Below are 17,200 nucleotides of genomic sequence, written 5' to 3' on the forward strand. Positions count from 1 at the left end.
AAACAAAGACATCATAAAACAGTTGCATTTTTTGGTAGTTTATGACGAAAAAGCTGGGTTGCGTATAATAGTATGGTGTTTTCGTGCGTTGTTTAGAATAAATGACGCAGTTATCGCCATTTATTTTTGTATGGTAAATGACGCAAAATGTTGCCTGTTTTAGCAGATAAATGACGAAACAGCTCTAAAACCAGTTTTTCGTGCTAATGTAAAAAGCGCATAATATTTTTTGTTGCAGCAATTGACCATCTACCTTGTTTATTGTGTTACGTGAAAAGTGTTGCAACTTTTTGTACTTTTTTAGGCAAAAACAGGGTTGTATATCATGATTTCGCTGAAATCACGAAATGAGATGATTTCATTTTTGTATCCGAAATCATAATAAATGTTGCTGGGTTCCGCGCGAAATCATAAAACCCCTTCGAAATCACGAAACGGCGCTGAATGTAAACCAAGCAATACGGTACGTTGATCGTCGCGTTACAACAACCACAAGAAAAAAATGTAAGTGATGCCGAGGCCTTAAAGGGCTTGGCACATACGATACATCGTGTGACGCGTTGAAAACAACAACCTCATGAAAAATGTGTAAGTATGTGTGTTCGTTTACTCAAAATTTGTACAAATTGTTACTGGATGCTGTTCGTTTACTCTACAGTACAATGCAAAATACCTTAGTCGTTTACAAGAAGTTATAGGCCGTTTACATATAACCGGGTTAACCCAGTGGGTCCGGGTTTCAAATGTCATTTCCATTGTGTATACTTCAAATAAATCCTCATAAAGAAGGTTAACCCTGCAAACAACTATAATCTAAACGCCGTATTACTGGACTTGTACAAATTATTGAGTAAACGAACACACCTAGTGATGCCAAGTTTGTTCTTGAAGGTTTTATGTGGTTGATGTAACACAGCACTGTGTTATAACACAGTGCTCAGCACATACTGTCCGTTGAGTGGCACTCTGTGACGCACGTTGTGCCAAAAAAGTTAAATTGTAGTTGTGTTCCTTTACTTACCTCAGGTCACCATTTTTAACCTCCAAAGCGTTCCTTAAAACCATGATACAATGATACAAGGTAACCTCACGCTCGCAGCTCACAGAGTTGTATTCGCTTTGCCGTCCCTTCATTGACAAAATGATTTTGACAAACTTTGTATGTATGTATATGTTAAAATATACATATGTCAGTTATGTTTACATTTTCAATTTCAACCCCAATTTTATTATTTAAAATTAAATTTAAATTTTTCCTATAATTTGGATTTATTATGTCGAAACTTTGATGATGATCCATATCAGTCCACTTGTACAACCTCCAAAAAAGTTCAATATTTTTCTCTGATATGTTGCGTATTGGTAAGTTACTAGTTTGGTCCATAATTTGCACATCGTAATATTTCTTCTTGATATAGATCGACGGTATCGGACTCATCCCTTGGGTGTCTCCCACAGAAAATTGTTGGCATAAATGCAGCTTGGACGCACGTGATGATGTATTTTGCAGCAGGCAGGTTTTTTCATGGGCAAGTACATACTTCCGCTTTGTCCGAAATGTGCACATCAAAAAAGTTCTTCCAAACGTACAACAAATCAAAGCACAAAAAATTTAGAGGATCAATTTGACACTTTTCCCTAAGGTATTCCTTGTGGTCTTGTTTAGAGCGATATAATGTGTTTCTTGGACAAGCGAATGCTTCCAGACATATTGGTCCAAAAGCTTCAAGAATTCCTACTGGTGGTCACAATAATTGAAAGGAGTGAGATGGGACCAACTTTTGCACAACGTAATATTTCTCTCAAACATGAGCAAGTCCTTGCTTCCAGACATGAGCCAAAGTTCAAAAAATCCTACGGTAGCCAACTAAAATGGTTGTTTGGCACGATAACTATCGAGAGAAATGACTCCATAAAATAGATCAAGTTGCAAGATGGACTAAGGCGTTTCGAAAATTGTATAGCGCCTATTCGTAATCATGACTACATCACTTGTTAATGTATGTATATATTTGTCTTATTTAGAGGATATGTATTTTTGCATCATTGATGTTTAATAATAAAAAATTGGAAATTTATCATGGCTACAACATTATATTATTTTGTGCTGGGGGAAATTAACACATTCTGAGTTATGGACCCGAAATGACACAATATTTAGGGCCACTCCTTCTCTCGCACTAAAGTTTTTCTGTTTTTAATACCTACCCCACAAACGCATAAAATGCTATTTATTATTTTTTTATTAGGACATTTGTCAGCCTTTATTACTTTGTGTACAACCGTCGAAGAGATTCTAATGAAAAAGCAGAAGACTAGGGCTGACTTCCGTATCGTCAGATGCTATGTTGTTTTTAAACTTCGTCAACATATTTCAATAAATGCATCAGAAATGGAAATGATACATGTTTAATTTTGCGCAGTAGTGACGTTCTGAACTACGTAGCTCCGCATTTGTTAAATATTGCGGCATTATGACACACTATACTTCAGACATTTGCAGATATTTGCCAAGCATCTGACGGTACAGAATTCAGCCTATATTACAAATAATGGATAATAGCTTGGTGGCAACAACAGAAAAGTAGTTCTTAACCAATTCAACGTTGTTCTCATTGACATCTTGAGACGGCGGACAAACTTGCTGATTGTTTCAGTTTATTACGGCGAGACAAATAGGTATTAGCCATCTTGGGTTGACTAAAGTTTTATTAGTTGTATTCTTTCCATGACAAAACGATTCCCAGATGACAAAACGACCAACAAAGCCACCATGAGCCAATTTCAACAAGTTCCGGTTGTCAAAACTTGTGTTTCAATTCCGGGGAATCTTACGGAGAGCACGACACAAGGATTCGTCTACGCAATATACGATGAAGGGCATGCGACGACGGTCGGGCATGGTTCCACAGTCAGCCCGGAAGCGTTACACATTTGGTCCTTTGCAACATTTGTACTTCATCAGAAACGACCAATGGCCTTCAAATATGTCATGGAAGCAGCGATGACAGATACCAAAGCGTAGCTGGTTTAGTAGTTGGTTTACATGACATTGGGGAAGTCTTAGTAGGGCCGAACATGCGTGGCGGTCACAAAGCAACTGACAAGAGCGATGACTGCAACAACAACCACCACGGACATGGGGAATACAAGCAACAGCAGGACTAGTACACTGTGATTCGGCTGTCTGGTGACCTGCAACACAAATTGTATACATATATAAAAATATAATTCCATACATCAGCGCTCCAATTCAATTACTTACCTGCTTTTTCGCTGACAACGAAATAAGTTATACGCTAGTTACGGTCATCAATTCATGAATATCGTTGACGACATCCAGGACAATGGCTTCCTTAAACACTGCTGGCAAGCAATCGCTCTTTTCCTTGATTTATCCTTTTCCCAATATACGAGACCGTTCATCAATTAAATTTGGTGTCTTGAGGCATATTGCTTGCAATCTTTCTTGGCAATTTTTCGGACAGTTATTGTATCTGCAGCCCAGAATTACACTAATTAAATGAATCACGAAAAGGAACACACTTTCTCCCGCAATAGTGCCAAAGATGATGCTACACCGCTTGGCTAATTCAACTAAATTAATAATTGAGATGTATTTGAGATGTATTATATAATAGATAAAATGTAAACAAACAATATTTTGTTATTGTTGTCATTGACATAGAATAACAACAACAACTTTCATACTGTTTTGAATGCATGGTTGTATTTGGCAGCTCAAGGACGGTTTTTTCAAATGAGATTACCTTCTTATTCTGCCATGCTTAAAACTGGAAGCAATTTTGAAAAGAGTGAGAGAGGAGAGAGAGCTAGAATGTCTTTCTCTTCTACCACAGGCTACCAGCCAAATTTCTTCAGGCAAAAATTTTTTGATTTTTCAACATTTGTTTTACGATTATTTGACATTGAAGAAAAAAATGAACAAAAATAGAAAAAAAAATCGAACGCCGACAAAACAAAATTAAAATCCGTGAAATAAAAGAAGAAAATTTAATTTTTATTTTTTTTTTGACCTTGCTACCAGATCTACCATTAATTCGTCCTTTACTTCTCTGGTAAAAATGTTCATGAGAGAGCAGTTTTGGGCAATTTTGACAGTTTTCTCTTTTACCACTTTTACCATTAAAAAAGTAAAGGAACAAAGCTTATGTTTAACTTTAATGCGGCAGCCATATTGTTGTTTTTCAAAAAACTTGGCATAACTTACACTTTTTCATGTGTCATAATCGTAATTGACTCGGCCTTCTCTATTTATTTATTTCAAAAATCAATACATATGGTCTGTTCCTTTAGTCCCAATTTACATTAGGCGAGTTTACTTGCGGCAATTGTCAGTTTGTAGGTGAGAGAGGGTGCTGAGAGGCAAAGGGTTACCATATGCGTCACCTCTCTCTCCTACAAAATGACAATTGCCGCAAGTAAACTCGCCCAATGTAAATTGGGACTTACTTTTGAAAATGGTAAAACCGGCAAAAATAGTTGTAAACTGCTCCCATATGAATTGTATGGTGTCTGAAGTAAAGGAACGCTTTTCGAGTAAAAAGTGGTAAAACTTGAAGATTCTTGCACGTAAAGGAACAGAGCTATAGAAAAATCAAGTAACGCAAGCAAGGCAAGCAGGCAAGGCAGCTTATAGTACGTTTACATACACTCCACGTCAGTAGAATAGAACACCTAAATTTTTGTTAATGTTAGCTTATTTATCCCAAAACGAATGCATCTGCGTATTTAATCTTGTGGGGATTTAAAGTCTACGATGTTCCGTATCAAACACAGAAAAAATTATGTTTCTAGCTCTTCGCGAAATGATTTTCTGATCAATTTTCCGATAGTACTATGAAAAATAGGCATTTATTTTTGGTCATCAGGATAGAACAGACACTTTATTTTCGCGAATTTTTGAGAATTTTCTTTCAGTCGATAAAGCAAGGCTTTCTTATCATTTTTCACCAAAGAAAACCTTTAAATTATTCCGCGGACACCGAAATAACAGCGTTAAAGGGTTTAAATTAACAGATATTTGAAACATCTCGGAATATCAATAGGAGTCGCGCAGTTATGTCATATTTCTTCACAATAATATAGAATATGACACAGACAACTTTGACGGATACAATCGAGTGCTTCGGATGCTGATAAGATGGAACATTTTCAAAATATTTATGAAAAACGTCAAAATTTCTTATAAATACCTTGATGTTTTGTTCAATAAAATGGGTTTTCCGCGAACAAGTCTGCCGTTTAAAGGTTTGGAAATATGCTCCAGATTTGGAGGAAGATAATCTGATACGAAAATAACCGTTATTTTAATACACTGAGGGAAATTTCAGTACTTTTTAAAACAACATACGAAACCTATATCCTCAATTTCCATGACTGTGTTTTCCGCGAAAACGGGGCTTTTACATTTGCGAGTTCAGTTAAAAAAATACTAATTCGTAAAATCCGGTATAGAGAGCCTATACTGGTCCATTTATATTGGAGCATAACACTGTTGAGAACAGTCGCGTACACCGAAAACAGAACACATATAAAACTTGAAGTCCAAAGGGTGTGTTCAATTTGAAAAATGTGATAAAATTTCCTTCAATGTATTAAAATAGCGGTTGTTTTCATATCAGATTATTTTCCTCTAAATCTGGAGCATATTTCCAAACCTTTAAACGGCAGAGTTTTTCGCGAAACACCCATTTTGTTAAACAAAACATCATAGTCTTTATAAGAAATTTTGACGTTTTTCATAAATATTTTGAAAATGTTCCATTCTATCAGCATCCGAAGCACTCGATTGTATCCGTCGAGATTGTCAGTGTCATATTCTATCTTATTGTGAAGAAGTATGACATAACTACGCGACTCCTATTGTATTCCGAGATGTTTCAAATATCTGTCAATTTAAACCCTTTAACGCTGTTTTTTCGGTGTCCGCGGAATAATTTATAGGTTTTCTTTGGTGAAAAATGATTAGAAAGCCTTGCTTTATCGACTGAAAGAAAATTTGGCGTTAATATCTCAAAAATTCGCGAAAATAAAGTGAATGTTCTATCCTGATGACCAAAAATAAGTGCCTATTTTTCATAGTACTATCGGAAAATTAATCAGAAAATCATTTCGCGAAGAGCTAGAAACATACTTTTTTCTGTGTTTGATACGAAACACCATAGACTTTAAATCCCCACAATATTAAAAACGCAGATTCATTCGATTTGGGATAAATAAGCTAACATTAACAAAAATTTAGGTGTTCTATTCTACTGACGTGGAGTGTATAATCGGATTTAAAAATCCCGCTGGGTTTCAAATGTCAATTCCAATTTGTATACCATGGTACAATAACATATAAGGTAGGCTGCAGCTAACAGCTGATTACAATTTTTTCCTGTTATGTCATATTCTGTCAGAAGTTATTAAGGTAGATGCATCGGTGAATTGTTCCAACAAAAAACTGCTTTTACACTATATCTTAAAATTGAAAACAAGGACAAGAAATCACGATGTTAGATCAGCCAAACTTTTCAAGTAGAAGATAAGAGAATGGCATTTTTGTTTCGCTTTCTTAAGTTTTGGGTACAACTTTTATTTTTTTGGACACTTATCTAGCATTACTATTCCGGAGCATAAGGCCATGTTTATATAATAGGTTTTTGCAGGGTTAACCTTCTTTATGAGGATTTATTTGAAATATAAGCAAAGGAATTGGCATTTGAAACCCAGTGGGTTTGTTAATTCCGGTTATATATAAACGTACTATAACTGAAGTGATTTTTATTTTTTACTCTATTATAAACAGTGAAGTTCTAATTTCATATGTTTTTGTAAAACCAACTAACTATGCATATACATCCACCTTTATTATTGCTCCATGTCATTTGACATTTTAAGCCATGGCTAAAGAATTGCATGTCCATATTTACATCATGCAATTTTCCATGCGGCAATTGTCAGTTTGTTGAAGAGAGAGGTGAGGTATATGGGAACTCTTTCCCCCAGTTTATGTATTTCGAAACGAAAATGTGTGCGCATGAAAGACACCCAAACTTTAGTTTTTGAAATATTATTTCATTTGCTTTTGCTTCAAAACAAAAAACAAATTTGAAATACACACTCAAATTTGGTAGTTTTTCTTCCGCATTCGTTTTCTTATCGACATACATAAACAGGCCCTTTGTCACTCAACATCCTCTCTCACCTACAAACTGACAATTGCCGCAAGGAAAATTGCCTAATTTAATTAAGGACTATTTTTCAGCGATTTTCATACCTGGCCTACCTCTACATAGTCCCGGTCCACACTAGAGAGATTTCAGTGAAATAATTACATGAAATTATGCGTTCTTAGATCGAGTTCCATACTAAAGTAATTTTATAAAATTACTGTAGTGGGGAACTCGATCTAAGGACTCCTAATTTCATGAAATTATTTCATTGAAATCGCTCTAGTGTGGTCCGGGACATAATTATACCATGGTATACGTCAAATAAATCCTCATGAAAAAGGTTAACCCGGCAGAAAGCTATAATACGGCGTTTAGATTATAGTTTTTTGCAGGGTTAACCTTCTTTATGAGGATTTATTTGAAGTATACACAATGGAAATGACATTTGAAACCCAGACCCACTGGGTTAACCCTGTTATATGTAAACGGCCTATAATATAAACAGGATATTATGTACCCAGACCTTTAGTTCTGCTAGGTTGGATTCGATTGACGTTTCTTACTGGACGCTTTCCAACACTATAATCACAGACAACACTTTCTCAAACTTGGCATCACTTTCTGCGACATTGTTGGCCATTCTTACATTCTACCCACGTTCGTATATTCTCATTCACTTTGCACCATTTCGCAGCTGAAAACGTGTGGAGTATTTTGGCTGCACAAAAATTTAGTTGTTATTCTTGTTGCGAATTTAATTAACGATAGTTTAGTTAATAATTTTATTAAATTGCAAACCAAGAAATACGCGAATTGCTTAAATATTTCCACACGGGTGGTTAATGCGCGATTTGGTTTGTCGTCGTTTTCTTGTTAGAAAAGTAGAAAGAACAAAACAACAACCAAACGGAAAAATACGGGGAGAGCAGCATAGTGAAACAACAAAAAAATAAAACGAAAAAAAATCTTCATTGTCGTCGTCGTACCATAGAAACGTGATCAGCAGAACGAAACAAAAAGGAACTGTTCTTTTTCTATTTTTGACAAGTTTCAATCTGAAAAATCATTTGTGTTTGTTTTATGTGCTAAAGTTTATTTTGCTGTAAACAATTTTCGCACATATTGCCAAAAAAGTAGTAGGAAAAGAAGTGAAGAACAACAAGAAATAAGCTTCCCAAATTTTTCGGTTCTTGCTTTATCCTTATTGTGTGCAAGGAAGGAATTACAATTTGTTTTTGAACAAAAAACATAAATAAGTGTCCAACATTACCAGCAGTTTCATGGAAGACGTCATTGTTGTTAGCAGCGATTCATCATCAAACAGCTCCTCCGACATGGAAATCGAACCAACTGAAATTGAGAATACCACCAGCGAAAGTATTGTGCCCAAGGACAATGCAACGTAAGTATAAAAAAAAACAAACAATATGGAAGGAAATGCATTCCCAATGTAATCGATTAAGCACAAATATAAATGCATACAAATATAACCATGCTTTTTGCCATGGTTTTTCTTCTAGTCAAGTGAGCAATAAAATATTAAAGTTCTACCTACATTTATACATTTGTTTGTATTTTGTACTTGGGCCATTATGAAATATGTGGTGTGACGAGTGAGTGTGCAAAGAGGAATGGAGAGTGTTCGTTGTTTTCCCCATAATCATTAGGTGTGTACGATAACTTTCCCAGCAAAAATTACTCAGTCAATTCCAGCAACCTCTCTCAGTGAATTTTACTCTCTCAAGCAAGAAAAATTGCAGAAAGTTATCGAACAACAATTTGTAAAAACTTGCAAGGAATCAACTGTTTTGAAAAAGAAGAAGAAGAAAAGTTTTTGCAACAATTTGAAGATCTTGTTTTCCATGATTTTTTTTTATATTTTTCAGCTTTTATTGTTTAATTTTTTGATATTTTAATGTTTATTTATGTTTTCGCCAAACAAGAATAAAAAATAAAACAAAACAAATGTTTTCAAATCAGCTGATCAGACTTGCAAATTTTTGCGGGACAAATTTTCCCAGCAAAAATTTGCAAGTTCTCAGTCACAAAACTCTCCAAAAATCTCTCCAAACTCGCTCTCTTTTGCTGGATAATTTTGTTATCGAACAGCATTCAGCAAAAATTTGTACGAATTTGTACAAATTATTGGGTTATCGTACACACCTATTATCAAAAGAAAGCAAGCCAACAAACTTACATAGAGATTGTTACGTAGATTTGATTTCAATGTCATTTACATCTAGAAGACGACTTCATTTCTTTATATAATCAGGGAATGGTTGGCTTCTTTCTTCCCACATAGTCGCGCACAAAGCTACTCCCACACACATCAAATGTACTGCCTGTTTTTTATTTCTTATTACCGTTATTTTCTTTTTTCGAAGTTGTTGGAACAAGAACAATAACAACATCGACGGACAAAGTAAACAAAGTTTTTTCAAAAAGAATATTTTTATGCCATTGTATATATTTTCTTGTATTTCTTTTCTTCCTCGTTTCTTTTTTTTTTTGTTTCACCATTGCATCTTATTTCAATTGCATTTGTTTTTGTTTATTTGTTTTGGTGTTCCAATTTGATTTCCTCATATTTACATTGGAGAGTTTGGTTGCATGTTTTTGAAGAGTTGAGAACAGTGTTGCCAATTGACTTTTAGGTTGTGTAGTACTACACATACGTATGTAGAATAAAGAGGACAATAGCCATCAATCTTCTTCTTCTTCTTTATTTGCCTATTCGTTTTACGAATTTATGGCGATCAGTGCAATTACATAAAATATATTACATTATATTAAGTGATTATATGTATTTATAAGTTGTTTATTATTTCAGCAAAAGATTGTCGATTTCTGCACCTGCTGAGTAGAGTTGAGGCATCATTTATGCCGGTCCATTCCTGAATATTGTTAATCCAAGACTTCTCTTTTCTTCCCCTGGACTGTCTGCCTTCTATTCTGCATCGGATGATGTTTTGGAGTAGTTTGTATTTGCTGTTTCGCATGATGTGTCCAAGATATGCTGTTTTTCGTTTCTTTATTGTACGTATAAGCTCTTTTTCTTGGTGTATTCTTCGCAGTACTTCATTGTTCGTTACAAACTTGGTCCATGGTATTTTGAGAATTCGCCTGTAAGTCCACATCTCGAAAGCTTCAAGTTTTTTCATGTCAACTGCCTTCAGGGTCCACATTTCGACTCCATATAGCAAAACAGACCATACATATGTTTTCAGATATCTTAGTTTTGACTTTATAGTAATATCATGACTTAAAAAAATGTTCTTGTATTTTACAAAAGCTTCTCTCGCCATTTCGATTCTGCTTCTTATTTCATTTGAAATGTTCCACTTGTCATTTATTGTGACGCCGAGGTATTTAAAGCTATGTACTCTTTCCACGTCCATATCTTTAATTTTTAATTGTGTTTGATTACTCATATTTTCTTTGGAAATAACCATGTACTTAGTCTTTTTAATATTTATCTTTAGACCATATCTTTCACTGTGCGTTGTTAGTCTAGTAAGTAGGTATTGCAGCCCTGCAATGCTATCGGCTAGTATGGTTGTGTCGTCGGCATATCTAATATTGTTGAGAAAAGTACCATTAACCAGGATTCCTTTTTTGACATCATTGATAGATTCTTGGAATATTCTTTCGGAGTATACATTGAACAATAAGGGGGATAATATACATCCTTGTCTGACACCTTTTGATATTACTATGTCTTCCGTGCATTCTCCGTTTACGTCGACATGTGCAGTCTGATGCCAATACAAGCTTTTTATACATCGAATTTCATTCTGCCCGATACCAATGGACGTAAGAATCTCTATTAACTTGTCGTGCTGTACTGTATCGAAAGCCTTTTCGTAATCAATAAAGCATATATATACATCTTTTTGAACAGCTTTGCATTTTTCAACTAGGATTTGTAGGGAAGAAAGAGCTTCGCGGGTTCCCATGCCTTCCTTAAAACCAAATTGGGAAGCACCCATAACTTTTTCACACTTCTCATATATTCGTCCATGAATTATTTTTAGGAAAATCTTCAATGCATGGCTCATTAGACTGATAAGTCTGTAGTCACTGCAGTGTTTCGGCTGTGTTTTCTTTGGTATAGTTATAAACTTTGATCTCAGCCAGTCATTTGGGTATTCCCCGGTCTCATATATGTAATTAAATAGCTTGTTCAGGATATTAATGTTATCTCCGTCTATTAACTTCAATATTTCCGATGGAATCTCATCAGGACCACATGCTTTTTTAAGTTTTAAGGATTTTACTGCTGACTCAATTTCTTGTTTGGTTATAGATGTTCCTTCTGGCGGTTCATTCGTCATCATCACATATGTTGATCGGTTCTGGTCGGCAAAAAGGAGCTTTATGTACTCCTTCCATATTATCATCTTTTCTGATATATCAAAAATAGGTTCATTTTCCTTATTGTATAGAATTCTGAAGGGTTTACAGTTTTCCATCTAGTTTTCAGCCGCTCCTCATGGAGTTCAGACGCTGTTTGCTGCCGCTTTACTTAAGGTCAGACGCAGCAACCTGTTGGTCCGCGGGACGTATTTGATTTCCGTCCTACCACCCATATCTGGGAAGCATTCCCCTATCCGCCACCTGGGGACGCGCCCTATAGGGGTTACAGGTTCCCCGAAGGGGAAATAAGTTCCCAGTAAACAAATCGTACCGACATCGTAACGAATTCGGAACAAAACTCGAACGCTACGTCCGATGTCGGATCCGAAATCGTAACGATATCTTAACGAAAGTTGTATGAAGTGGTTGACATAATTTCGGAACGAAATGTCGGAGCGAAATCGTTTCTATTTCGGAACGAATCTGAAGAAAATCCTTGGGAAATTCGGAGGGGAAATTTATTTCCGATATTCGCTCTAAATTCGGCACGAAATCGGTACGAAATCTGAACTATTTCGCCTCCAAAAATCGTTTAGAAATCTAAACGATCTAGCTTCCGAAATTGTTTAGACGTGTCGGATATCCGACATTTGGTTTTGAGGGTTATATCAGATTGAAAATATTGTTGAGTAGGTGAGATCTCTGTCATGTTGCATTTATTGCTTCGGTGAGTTAGCGATCAAAATCAAGTAGTTGTTGTTGTTGTTGTTGTTGTTGTAACAGTTCGGTTGTATTCGGAAGCTCTTTCCTGAAAATTATTAAGGAAGAATGGAACGAGAAAAGAAAATGGAATATATTATTAATCAGTTGTGTGAATAGGATTTGATGTTGGCAATTGAAGGAATTGTGCTACTTCAATTGGATGTGACCACAAATCAACAGGGGTTAGATTTGTGGGGGCGGACGGACAGTTGAATAGATGTGAAGTATCGTGAGGGCTCTGATGGCAGGAGGGGCACCTATTTATGGTACCGGGAACAATGCGTTCTCTGTAGGAATTGAGAATGCTACTGTAACCAGACCTAAGTTGTGCCAGTATGGAACGAGTTTGCCTTGGAAGAAGCCTCTCACTATCCGAAATTGCTGGAGGATGTTGATTTAGGACTTTATTGTTTTTGTACACACTTATGGCTTCGGAGACCGCCCGTTGGTGCACAATGTTCAGGGAGTCCGTGTAAGACAATCGGTTGACGTCCGATGGAATGACGTCTTGGATGTCATCACGGTAACACCTGAAGTCCTTACGGATGCGTCTAGGTGGTGGATCTTCCATCACTACGTGATGGTTGGGGTGACTCGGCTGATGACTAGCCAGCAGGAACTGTCTAGTCAGCAACACATTATGTTGCCTGACTGACAGCATCCTGGTCTCCTCATGAAGATGATCTACCTGTGACATCTGGACGCAACCCGTAGCAATTCGGAGAGCATTATTTTGCGTCGTCTGCAGGATTCTCCATTGGGTGTCACTCAGGAAGGAAGTCCAAACCGGGGCAGCATAATTGAAGACAGACCGACCGATGGCCTTATAGGTCGTTATTAATGTCTCCTTATCTCTGCCCCAGGAGGTGCCAGCTAAAGCTTTAAGGACTTTGTTCCTGGATTTCACTTTCTGGTTGATGTAGGTGGCGTGCGAAGAGAAGTGGAGAAGATTGTCGAAAACTACCCCAAGGATCTTTGGACTATGAACAGTGGGGATACGCCTGCCTTCGACAAATACATCAAGCTGGTTGTTAACTTCCTTCGTCCAGGAAGTGAATAAGGACACTGAGGACTTTGTAGGGGATAGCTGAAGATTGCGCTCCCGGAAGAAATTTGTGATGGTGGCTAGGTAGTTGGAAATTCTAGCACTTACGTCGTCGATGTCAACACCAGATGAAATTATGGTGCAGTCATCGGCATACGACACCACCGAAATATCTGCTGGTGGAGGAGGGAGATTAGCAAGATAGATGTTGAATAAAATGGGGGATAGTACTCCACCTTGGGGTACTCCCATTTTAATCTTGCGGAATTTGGATTTTTGGCCTCGGAATTCAACGAAGGCTTGCCTACCATTAAGGTAATTGGCAATCCAACGCTTGGCGTAATTGGGAAGGGTGGAATTCATGACGTCAGAAATCAGCATGGAATGGTCGACCGTGTCAAACGCCTTGGACAGGTCAAGCGCTGCCACAATGGTCCGTTTGGGTGGTCGTAGCTGATTTAGGCCGTTCGCAATCTTTGTGGTTATCTCTTGCAAAGCCGTGGTTGTGCTATGAGCTTCCCTGAAACCATGTTGGTGGGAGGCAAGGTGGAAATGCTGTTTCAGGGATGGGAGCAATAGGGACTCTAAAACCTTTGCTACTGGTGAAAGCATGGAGATCGGGCGGTAGGATTCCCCATTTGTAGCGGATTTGTCTGGCTTTAGAATAGGAATTATACGAGCCACTTTCCAAACGTCTGGAATTACCAATTGGGAAATTGATAGTTCCAGGACCTTTGTCAAGTAGCTCAAACCTACTGCTCCCAACTTCTTTAACATTACCATGGATATGCCGTCTGGCCCAAGGGCTTTGGATGGTTTGGATTTGGAGATAATTCTCTCGACTTCACTGGATGTGAAGGAGATGGGCTGCAAATCACGCTTTAGTGACTTGCATCTCCGGAAAACGGCTCGCCTGGACCTGCTCTGCGAAGATGGATGCTCAATGAATTGGCGGCAGAACTGTGTTGCACACTTTTTGGCATCGGAATATGTAATGTTATTGAAGGCTATAGCAGGGAGATTTCTATTCTTGTTGGAACCAGATAGACTTTTAATTGTGGACCAAAGTTGCTTGGAATTAATTGTGCAGTGGTCGAGATGTTGAATCCACTTGGAACGCCTGTGTTCGAGAACCAGGTTCTCAATTTCCGCGTTCAATTGCCCAATTCGTTCGTCAGCTGGGTCATCGACACGTATTTGATCGCGCTGTTGTGCCAAACGGGATGCCCTGGATGGATAATTTGGTCTCATGAGAGGAATTCTGCCCGCTGGAATAAAGCGTTTTGCCGCCTTGAGGATTACTTCCCTTAGTGTTCTCTCACCCTTTCTGGCACATGAGGGCGGCGGCAAGTGACGTAAGGAGTCGTCAATGAAATTCGTGAAGCCATGCCAGTTGGCTTTGTTGTAGTTCACGAATGTGCGCTTGTCGGGCTCAACGAAATCGCTAGGTTTCTCCACTGTGACCAAGATTGGAATGTGGTCGGAATTTAGCGCGACTTTTGTTTGCCAAGATGCGAAAGGAAGGAGCGAGGGACTAACGATGGAAATGTCCGGAGAACTCGAGCATCTGGCTGTAATTCTAGTGGAGGATTCCTCATTGATGGATGCGAAGTCGGATTCGTCTATCTGGTCCGCAATGAGAATACCGCGTGGATCGTTCGGCAACTGGGAGTGCCATATCTCGTGATGAGCATTGAAATCGCCAAGAACAATTCGGTTATCCCCTTGAAGCAGATGAATTATGCTAGGGTGATAACTTGCCCCAATGCTGTTGACGGGCGGAATGTATACATTGATGATCTCGATATCAGAATCATCGGAATGAACTGAGATGCTCATGACCTCAAGGAAAGGATCGAAACGGGGGGGAACAGGAGGCGGCGTCAGAGTGTATCTGACGTCTCGCTGGATGATAAATGCGAGGCCACCTCCATGATCCCTTTCCCTATCTCGTCTGATGATGTTATAATTCCCTGAGGACGAGAGGGAACAATTACTGGTCAACTTCGTCTCCTGGAGAGCAGCAATTAGGATGTTATTGTCGTGCATGAAATTGGTGATGTCAATAACCTTATTCCTTAAACCATTGCAGTTGAACTGCATGATTTGGAATGAGGCCATCGAGTCACCACCCTGCACTAATTGCTGCTGTGGGTGCCTTTGCTGAGACTGTTGGATGGAAGGATCACTGCTTTGCTGTTGTCTGGAATGGAGATTGGCGCGGTTCACTGGATCTGGATGACTAGGCGGAATGCTAGCCGCACTACTAGCGAGGGCACTAGTAGTTGTTGTTGATGTAGCAGCTTCTACAAATACATGTAAATCTTTATTTTATTGATTCGGCTCTGCCTCCATCTCCAAGCTCAGAAAGGACGCCACCTGAATTGGATTAGTCCAAAGAGAGAGAGAGAGGAGTTAAGTCAGTCGGGTTGGCTGGGAAGTTAAACAGGTGCTGCGTAGTATGCGGACCGGTGCCACATGCTGGGCAGATATTCCGCGTGCCATCAATCCTGGCCCAGTAAGAATTGAGGCGGCTGCACCAACCAGATCTAAGTTTCGCCAACACGACTCTCGTTTGTCTTGGCAGCTGCTGTTCTTCCGCTGCCACGGGTGGTGGATGATCTTCGAGGACTGCCAGAGCCTCTGCAACCGCATCAGTATGAATGTCTCTTAAACCTGTCTGGTATGAACGTTGATCTAGAGGTTCTCTTTTATATCTTTGGACCTCTCTCTCTAGATCTCTATAATCATCCCTAACTCGCCTGGGGGGTTCAGGCATATCCACCAGATGGTGATTTGGGTGGTCTTGCCTATAGCATCCAAGCAAGTACTGCATCGTCAACATCCTGTTGTGACGACTCACAGGAAGGATCTTTGTCTCCTCATGTAAATGGTCCACTGCAGACATGAGGTGACACCCTGTAGCTGTTCTCAGTGCAGTATTCTGACAGATTTGTAGTTTATCCCATTGCGTATCACTTACGTTAGCAAACCACGCAGGCGCCTCATAGCTTACCACAGATCATAGCTTACCACAGATCATAGCTTACCACAGGCCTATCCCTGCTTCACTCTACGGGGTTTGGACTTCCTGTCTCTGAATTCCACGTATGACTGGCGACCACACAAATAGTTGATGACACAGCATTTCAGACAAGGCCGGAGGGTAGTATTCTCGATATCCTCGAACAGCCTAGCATGGCTGACCGTATCAAACGCTTTGCTCAGATCCAATGCTACCATCACTGTTCTGTGACATGGTTTGTCCTGGTTGAGTCCTCGTCCAATATATGTGGAAATGGCGTGCAGTGCTGTTGGGGTACTGTGCTGCTTCCGGAACCCGTGTTGATGATCTGCAACTGGATAACACGTTCTGATGCTGGAGAGGAGTAATGCCTCGAGTATCTTTGCTACTGGTGATGGAAGCGAAATCGGCCTGTACGACTCACCTTTACTGGCATCTTTGCCAGGTTTCAGCAACGGGACCACCCTGCCCATCTTCCAGGCTTCGGGAATTATTAGGGTGGCTAGCGATAAGTTGAGCACCCTACTTAAATACTCGACTCCTGGGCCATCCAGCTGTTTTAGCATCACCATAGAAATTCCGTCAGGTCCAAGCGTTTTGGATGACTTTGCTCCTCGGATAACATCTGCAACATCATCCATCGTAAATTGTGGCGGTTCTTTCTCGGCTGGAAGAGATTGCAAACGACGCAAAACACTTCTCTTTGCCCGGTCGCTATCCGGGTGCTCGATAAATTGTCGGTAGAAATAGCCAGCGCACCTCTTCGGATCTGTCACACCCAAGCCGTTAAACGTGGCAGATGTCCGATCGTCTCTCCTACCAGGGTTCGAT

The 17,200-nt window shown here is 39.0% G+C and overlaps 1 protein-coding gene across 1 annotated transcript in view; it reads left to right on the plus strand.

The window, feature by feature from the left end:
• Positions 1-7,791: 7,791 nt before the first annotated feature.
• The window catches only part of Tpr2 (Tetratricopeptide repeat protein 2), a 174,338-nt gene continuing 164,929 nt past the window's right edge, over positions 7,792-17,200 (plus strand). Inside the window, exon 1 of the mRNA XM_073970690.1 lies at positions 7,792-8,583. Coding sequence (XP_073826791.1) covers positions 8,462-8,583 — 122 coding nt within the window. The 5' untranslated portion in view covers positions 7,792-8,461. The remainder of the gene's footprint in view (positions 8,584-17,200) is intronic.

Source organism: Musca autumnalis, unplaced genomic scaffold, assembly GCF_047663935.1.
Source record: "Musca autumnalis isolate F117 unplaced genomic scaffold, ASM4766393v1 scaffold_2, whole genome shotgun sequence".
Taxonomy (NCBI): Eukaryota; Metazoa; Arthropoda; class Insecta; order Diptera; family Muscidae; genus Musca; species Musca autumnalis.